Genomic DNA, 8,858 nt, shown 5'->3' with positions numbered 1-8,858 from the left:
CCAATATGCACGTTCATAGGAGTGTTTACTCGCTTACCAAAAAAAAAAAAACTAGTATTAAACGAGTTTGAACTCGAGTAACTCGTTAAAAACTCAACTCGCTGCAAAACTACCAAATTGAAACTCGTATAAAACGAGCTCGAATTCGAATAACTCAAGGGACTATCATCCCTTAAACACATCTAAAAAGCTGAAGAGAAACAAACCACACTAAAAAAGAGTTGGTCATTAATAAAATCAGTCAAGTAAAACGTGACATTGTATAATACAATTTTCAATAATATGACAACTTACCTTTTAATGACAATGGTTCCTTGATAAAGGAAGAAAAATGAGCTAGGACGAGTTGAGAGCTAAACCCCAAACCAAAATTCCTTTCACGAAAAACCCATATGGATAATTATAAGCCTTTAATCTAGCGGTATGTGAGTAACCCAAACACCAACGTTTGTGTGGGTTCAAATCTCACCAAAGACGATATGTATCTTTTTATATTATTATGTATGATATATTAATGAGTTGCAGTTCTCAAGGAAAATGGATCATTATTGCAAGAAACACACCTATGTGCCTATATCGATGATGTGCTTTTAATTGGGCAGGGTCATATCGAATATAGACCAAAACCCAACCCAATGGAAGTTCTAACTCAAGGGTCAAAAAGCCACCAAACGTTAAAGGAAAAAAAGATCCAGTCCACAAAGAACAAATATGTCATTCTCAAGTCTGAGAAGCCATATAAATTAAGCAAGAGGATACAAATTTCACAATTATACAAATCATACAATGATTTCAAGAAAAAAGACTTCAAATCGTTTTATTCCTCCCCAGTTTGTCTTGGAAAAACAATGCACCCTGAAACCTGATTATCAAGATGCCATAATGATTAGTTCCGACAGCTTGATTAGTTGATTTACATACTTTCTTTGTCTCATGACAATTTCATGCCATTTCCATTTTTACTGTCACCCCAAATTCTTTATTTTGATGCGTTCTGTGATGTGAAGCTGGGATACTATGGGTTAGAAACATTTTATTTCAATAAAAAATGGCACGGGTCAAATGGGTTAAGAAGTCAAAAGCCGCCAAAAAAAAAAATACCAATTTTTACAACCGCCTACCTCGTCACTTACAAAAAAGGGATAACTATAACTATTATATAGAGAAGACGTTCAAAAGAGTTATTCGTAATAGTTATATTTATACATCATTTTATCATTTAAATACAGATAAAATGAGTTTACCAAACGAAAAGTCGCCTATGAGTATTCAAATGCTTACAAAACTTAAACACTTTATTAGAAATTCCAAAACACTGATCAAATATCTAACTTAAATGATCTAAGCTAAAACATTTGTCGGGTCGAACATATAGCCTAGATGATCTAAGCTAAGACATGTGTCGGAATTCAGATCAAGCATTGCTACTTTCATGGGACCAAGGAAGTATGCCAAATCAATAATCATCATCTCATAAAATCTACATATCCAATGAAAAGAAATAGATATAGATATATGTAGGACGTACCTCTATTAGAAGCTACAAGTTGGATCATGCACCAGGTTTTATCAATTTCAAAATACAAAAAACTCAAGGATATGACTCTGGATTCGCTCTTTCACTAACTGTAGAACCATAATTGGGACCACCCTTGCGATACTGAATAAGAAACTCAATAGGATATCCCTTCACCTTATGTGGGACCAGGCCAAGATCATTAAACGTAAGAGCTGCAAAAAGAGTCAGATTAAATAAAACGATCTGGCAACTGGATACAACACCATATGATGTTTACAAGGATTGTCGTTAAATTTGAAACACTGACCATCTTCTGAAACAAGTTTATCCGAGGATAGAGCGTTGATCATATCCAGATTGAAAATGCTTGGTGAGGGCAACGGGAACGGAACTTTATTGAGCAATACGTCTCGAGGTGTTGAGATTGCCTGAAATAGATTAATATTTAAAAAGTGACGATACATCTTATCACTTAGTTTCTTTCTAGATGATTAGTATTTGAATACCTTAGCAATAGGGAGCGGAATATTAACGTAATGAGGCCATTCTCGGATCACTTCATACATAATTTCAGCCTGTGAAAAAAGAGAGAATATTCTAAATTGATAAACAGAAAACTTATCAAAGATGTCAACAAAGAAATGTGTGACAACAAATTATGGAACAATAAAGAGATCAGAATCACCAATTCATGCAGTGTATAGATATCTGGCCCACCGAGTTCATAGAGTTTTCCCATGCTGCTACCATCATCTTTCAAGGCAGCAACAACTGCAGAAGCCACATCAGCAACATACACAGGTTGAATCCTGAAAACAACATATGTATAGCAATGTGTTTAGAATAAATATAATTATAATTATATCTTCAAAAGAATTAGATTAAGGATGGGAAGATTATTCATACTTTGTGGTTCCACCATTGACAAGAGGAAGAAAGTTATATTTTCTAGTAAACTGAGCCCATGGATTTAAGATCCGATCTTCGGTGCCAACCATCACTGCAGGTCTCACTATTGTGGCCTGAAACCAAGCAAATCATTAGTTTATAATGATGGCCTACTAATGAACTGCTTAGTTTCAGCATACACTCATGTATCTTTGACAAAAGATTATATACATAGTTACATACAATTGCTTACTGTTTTAATAGTGAACAATGCTAAAACCCTATAAATGGCTCCAGACAAGCATTAATTTTACACGTATCAAATATGTGAATCACCTCGGGCAGTTCACGTAAGATGGATTCTTCGGCAGCAGCTTTAGCTTGGAGCATTCTGGATGGAGATGATTTAGAGGCTCCTAAGCAAGAAAGTTGTATAAACCTCATTATTCCCCCATGTTCTTTAGAAAGCTGCATATGGCATACATATAATGTTACAAAAGTCCATTGCAATTTGTTGTCTTATTCTGATTATACAATATCACATATTATTTTGAAATGGCCCATCCAAACGCCCCCTACAACAGAGTGAAATACATGCAGATACTTACTTTTGCAAGTTGTTCAGCCATATGATGGTTGACTTCCTCAAAACTATAATTTCTTGTATCATATTCCCTTCCTGAGAAAAACACAATTATAGAATCAAACAAGCTTCCCTGCCATCTACGTATCATTGTAACAAAGATATTTTACACATACCTATCAGATTAATCACAACATTTGCCTTTGCCATGACTGCCTTAATTGAGTTTTCATCTCTTGGATTATATTTCATGGGAACAATCTGTGTGAGTTATAAGAGACCGCCTGGTGTAAGCATGCAATGACATATTCTAGACCAAACCACCAAAGAAAAACAAACTTGGAATAATGCAAGTTACCTGCCCCAAATCACCCATCAGTTTAAGATGGCGAGGTGAATCCTCAGAACCTCTAAAAGGTACCAACACTTGTGACCCCATTTTAGCTGCAGATAATTATAAAATAGCCATAATCAATATGCAACACAAAACACAGAGTAATTTTATCAAAATCCGCTCTTTATATAAGATTAATGTTAAATGTTATATAATTGAGCATGATATACACAACTAGTTTCACTAAATTCAGTTTTTACTGACCAAGCTCTTGCACCAAGTAACGCCCGAGAAAACCAGTAGCTCCAAATACTGTAGCAACTATTCCACTGCAATAAATAAACACCACATTGCATCAGCATGATCACTGTGTGATAATTAGCTTTACCATTATTAGTCCCAACTGTAAGAAACAAACAGACTAACTAAGAACCAAGTTTTACGTAAGTCTAGACTGCAATGGAGACACACATCTTGCAAATATACAAGGTCTTCATTTACGTTTCACGTTTGATGCATCACTTTCTATCACTTTTAAAACTACAACTTATTTACCATCTATCTGCAATATATAGAGAACAAAGCTACATTTCATATACAATTAGCCCTAGCTTTCATTTCAACTACACGCACAATAAACATCAACAAATTCATACTATTAAACCACTTACACATCAACAAAACCAAATCTAGCTACTAACCTAAACACAATAACTGTCAATTCAACGAAACAAAAAAATTTGAATACCTAACGGATGATCTACCACCAGTACCCTTACGAACCAAATGTCCAACACCTTTAGTTGTAAGTGTAGATGCATAACGCCGATCATAATCACCGTAATCTGCATTTCATTACCTCAATTTAATCAATTATTAACAAACTATCAGTTGAAAAGTTATATGAAACCCTAGAAATGGATATATAGATAAAATAGGAATTACAGTGATCGGAGAGTGATCTCAGAGTGTATATAGCTGCTCGCGAGTTACATGAATCACGCGCTAATCTTCGTGAAATCGCCTGCATCGTTCTCAATTGATTTGATATAGATACGATTTTGGGGTGCGATTATGCTTACTTGCCTCTGTGGCCTGTGTGTGTTACTGTACAAAGCAACCTTCTGTTCGATTGGAGACTAATTTTGACATTTACAGGTCAAACTCTTTTTTCCTTCTATTTTTAGAGAAATTAGATTAGATAAAAATAAATGATCCTTTTTTACAATACCTTTTTGTAAAAACTAGTTTTCGAACCCTCGTTTCGCGTTGGATGTTCGGTTTTCAATGTTTTTATTGCGTTTAGTTTGTAAAATTATTTCGTGGCTAACGATGATGTCGTTGAAGCGCAACTCGAGTCGAACTAAAAGGTATAATCCATGAAAGATTTAAATGTTATTTTAAATTAACAATATATGTGCATCTCCGCGTTTCGCTATGGAATTGTCTACTTTTAAAAATTAAACGCAAAATCAACGTGTATGAAAAATACCCCAAATATTTAGCGTTTTAAAAAAAAAAAATCCGTTTTGCGTATAGTTAGTGACATTGTGTTCGTAAAATTATTTCGAGTTTAACGTTGATGCCGGAAAAATTTAACTCGTTGCGAGCGAGAATATATGACCTGTTGAATATTTGGGTGAATTTTATTTAAGATTTTTTATGAAAATGTTGATTTGCGACTTTATCCCCCTGGTTGGGGGGCTGGTTTAATGTTTGAACAAAGTGTGGGGTTTTTTTTGGCAAAGTGCAAGTTATTTTTAAAAATTTTAAAAAAGTGAACTGACGAAAACACCCCTGGTACTATTCATCATTTTTGTCTAATAGTTAATATGGCAATATTACAAATTTACCCCGCGAATTCGCAAATTGCAAGCCACGGGTGTTGTGATTTGCGATCTGCACGAGGTGACCGAGAAGTCTCGATCAATGCAGGTCTCAAATTTTCGACTTGCGATCTGCCACCCGGTCACCTCATGCACGGCTCGATGATGACCAATAATTTATCGGTCATTACAAATCGCAAGTCGCATACTTGCGACTTGTGATTTGCGATGACTAATAATAATCGGTCTTGGCTTGATCGTTATGTAACGATCCCAAAACCGTTTACTAGAAAACACGCATTTTTTTTAAAAAAAACAACGAATAGATTCCTGTCTGACCATATGCGCGGCCAGTGGCGGATCCAGGATTTTGTAACACTGGGGGCAAAAAAAATGCAACAATTACAGTAATTCTACACAAACAAGCTTTACTATTATATATTGCAAAAAGAAATAGCATAAAAACTGCACAAAAACAGTTTAGTAATATCTTCCAAACATCCTAAAAAACAGCATAAAAATAAGTATAAAATAGCCAAAACAACTTAAAAACAGCCCAGAAAATTTGCACAAACTATACTTCAAAAACTGCATAAATTCTAACAAAAAACTGCACCAATTATATTCAAAAAACAGCACAAGTTATAGCAAAAAAAAAAAAATCACAAGATGAGCCCAAAAACTACACTTTTCCTTTATGAAAACGCATTTTCTGAAAACGTTGAATTACATCTTCATCCTTAACTTTTGAGAGTGCTTCTTTTTCTACCGAACAAATCACACAAGCATTCAGAAACTCATCCCCAATACGATTGCACAAATTTGACTTTACAATCTTCATCGCTGAAAAGCATCTCTCGACGGTTGATGTTACAACGTGCAAAACCAAGGCAAGCTTCAGTAATCGATAAACCAAATTATATGATATATTTTTCCGTGTTTCCACCATCACTCTAGCGAGGTCGCCAATACCAATCAAGTTAGCAAATCTATCGTCTTTTCTAACATTATCATAGTACAGCTCAAGTTGTACTTCAAGCTCAACCATCTCCAAACTATCAAAATCTCTTGGATAAAACTCACTCAACCTTATTAACTTTGATGCATCAAACATTGAAAATGAATCACGTGGATTCAACGCCGCCATACTAATAAGTAACTCGTTATTGTTTCACTAAATCGATCACCAAATTCTTGAATTTGCATATCCACAACGGTATCAAAACACTCAACCTCATAATAATGTTGATTAGTGGTCTTGTCCTTTTTTCTTCTTGAATTAACACAATCTACATTCATCTTCAACATTTTGATATCATGCTTTTCACAAAAAGATGACATTTTCTTTAAAAGTGATTCAAAACCCACTGTTCTAAACTCTTGCAACTTTTCTTTAGTTAACTCCACCAATGAAACCGCTTCTATTATGTCTTGATCTTTTCTTTGAAGAGCTTGTGATAATAGATTTGTTAGTCCTAAAATTCGCAACATTAGATGCAAATAAAATACAAAATCAAATGATTTCAAATACTTCAAAAGACCACGTGCTTGATTTTGGCTAGTACCATTGGTTCCTTCTTCTTTGACATATTCAAGGACCTTGATAATTGATGAAAACATTTCAACCAAACGCAAAAGTGTTTTATAGTGAGAATTTCATCATGTATCTCTGGGTCGTATAAGAGAAAGCTCTTGATTTAATCCTCTTTTCGTTTCAATTATACCACTACCAATTCCCTTTTCTACCCTTTCTTTCTCCTCGTCAATCAAAATATCTTTCCGTTTACAAGAAGCACAAACCACATTCATCAAAATGGCTAGCTTGTCAAAGAAGTTCACGATGGCCAAGTGTTTTCTTGCAACCAATACAACCACTAGTTGAAGTTGATGAGCAAAACAGTGTATATAATATGCCGAGTTATTCTCCTCCAAGATTTTTGCTTTTAAACCATTGAATTCACCTCTCATGTTACTTGCTCCGTCATAACCTTGCCCTCTTAATTGTGAAAAACTCAATTTATGCTTAGCAAAAAAAAGAATCGATGGAAGATTTAAGCGACAAAGAGGACGTATCCTTTACATGAACAAGGCCAACAAATCTCTCCTTGACAAGTCCATGTGTATCAACATATCGTATAACAATTGCCATTTGTTCTTTTTTGGATACATCACTTGATTCATCAACTAACAACGCAAACACATCATCACCGATTTTCTTAAAAATAGATTCGAGTACTTCTTGTTTAAAGCACTTAACAAAGTCCTTTTGAATACAAGGAGATACTAATTTATTATTTCCCGGAGCTTTCGGTAGTTTACGAAGTTCCTCATTTTGACTTGAGATCAAGTCCAACAATTCCAAGAAATTTTCTTTACAAAGAGACAACTCCGTCTCATCATGACCACGAAATGGTAATGCACATTTCAGGCAATACCTAGAAGCATTAATTGTTGCAGTCAAACGAAGTCGATTTTCAGTTTTCTCATTTTCATCTTGTTTATGAAATGCGGTGAAAATAGATTGATTTGGTCTGATTAACAAATCACACTTTTGTAGTGCTTTATTATGAAAGCTATTAACACGACTAACATGATTTCTAAATCTTTCCATCTTGTTCCAAGCATTAAACCCTTCCGTCACAAATGCTTCATTTCCACCTTGGTCTCCAATATGATCTCTAAACAAGTAACAACACAAGCAAAAGGCTTTATCCGCTTTAACACTATACTCTATCCAATTGCTATATTTATCAAACCAAGCTTTGACAAAACGCCTCCCACTTGTTTTTAGAAAATCATAGCCACGTGGTTGAGAAGGCCCTCTAATCCAATATTGTCTCCTTATCTCATCTCTTTGATTAGGGTTATATTGCAAAATTCTTGGTCTATCATACGGATCCCACGGAAGATTATCCATTTCAACTACACTAATAGGCGTTGAAGAAGATGTTTCCTTTCTTTTAAGATACTTTCTCATATCTATCAAATCAAAAACATCTTATTAATAAACAAACTAAAAGTATAATAACATAAAGTAAAAAAGGTAAAGACAGAAACAAAACATAGGCTAGATAAAATTAATTAGAAAATTAAATAAGTTAGAATAACACATTCATAATTAAATAAGAGACATCAAATGTCATCTAAGTTTAGCAGCTACCATTGTGATGCCCCGTACAAAACCATCGTGTACGAATCATCAACAACAGGATTATTACAAGGTCAAACACTATATGCTATTTCAAAATACGTTTGCATTCATGATAAAAGGTGATGTCTTAACCAACATCAATGTTTAACAACCAAAAGTATGCTTCAACAAATAGAAGCAAGGATAATAGTATGTGACCCATAGGTCATTACAAATCATAGTTTCAAAAGTAATAATGTTTATGAATGCAAGATAAACGTTCATGCAGTGACATCTCTAAAGCAGCGGGTGTCTACCGCAAGACTAGTACACAGCGGAAGCAACCTTAAGCACCTGAGAAAAACATGCTTAAAAATATCAACACAAAGGTTGGTGAGCTATAGTTTAAGTATAACAGTATGTAAGGTAGGCCACGAGATTTCAGTGCTACAAAGAGCGTTTCAAAACAGTATGATAAAGTATATGTTTAACCGTGGGCACTTGGTAACTAACTTAACGTTTATAACCCCCTGAAAGTACACTTGGCGAGTGCGTATATTTACGAAGTATTAAACACT

The 8,858-nt window shown here is 34.6% G+C and overlaps 1 protein-coding gene and 1 pseudogene across 1 annotated transcript; both read right to left on the bottom strand.

Moving 5' to 3' along the window:
* Positions 1–699: 699 nt before the first annotated feature.
* On the bottom strand, positions 700–4,463 carry LOC139876710 (NADH dehydrogenase [ubiquinone] 1 alpha subcomplex subunit 9, mitochondrial-like). Its single transcript, XM_071864088.1, has 13 exons — positions 4,270–4,463; positions 4,073–4,169; positions 3,589–3,653; positions 3,349–3,434; positions 3,167–3,251; positions 3,016–3,086; positions 2,744–2,875; positions 2,426–2,541; positions 2,205–2,328; positions 2,026–2,094; positions 1,827–1,947; positions 1,529–1,731; positions 700–862 (listed from the first exon to the last, which is right to left on the bottom strand). Exons 1-12 carry the CDS (start codon positions 4,352–4,354, stop codon positions 1,592–1,594), a joined length of 1,191 nt encoding a protein of 396 aa, XP_071720189.1. The 5' UTR covers positions 4,355–4,463; the 3' UTR covers positions 700–862; positions 1,529–1,591.
* A 1,369-nt stretch (positions 4,464–5,832) lies between these two features.
* LOC139874583 (uncharacterized) lies at positions 5,833–8,127 on the bottom strand (annotated as a pseudogene).
* Between the last annotated feature and the right edge of the window lie 731 nt (positions 8,128–8,858).

Source organism: Rutidosis leptorrhynchoides, chromosome 11, assembly GCF_046630445.1.
Source record: "Rutidosis leptorrhynchoides isolate AG116_Rl617_1_P2 chromosome 11, CSIRO_AGI_Rlap_v1, whole genome shotgun sequence".
NCBI lineage: Eukaryota > Viridiplantae > Streptophyta > Magnoliopsida > Asterales > Asteraceae > Rutidosis > Rutidosis leptorrhynchoides.
The sequence above is the reverse complement of the archived record's forward strand: the minus strand, read 5'-3'. Positions and strand labels throughout refer to the sequence as shown.

What these genes read in the sequence shown, in the direction of transcription:
- LOC139876710 (XM_071864088.1), bottom strand. Translation starts at nt 4,354, where the DNA reads ATGCAGGCGATTTCACGAAGATTAGCGCGTGATTCATGTAACTCGCGA. An exon ending in GGTGGTAGATCATCCGTTAG is followed by an intron (nt 3,654 to 4,072) that starts GTATTCAAATTT and finishes TATTTATTGCAG; the next exon opens with TGGAATAGTTGCTACAGTAT. An exon ending in TGTTGTGATTAATCTGATAG is followed by an intron (nt 3,087 to 3,166) that starts GTATGTGTAAAA and finishes TGTTTTTCTCAG; the next exon opens with GAAGGGAATATGATACAAGA.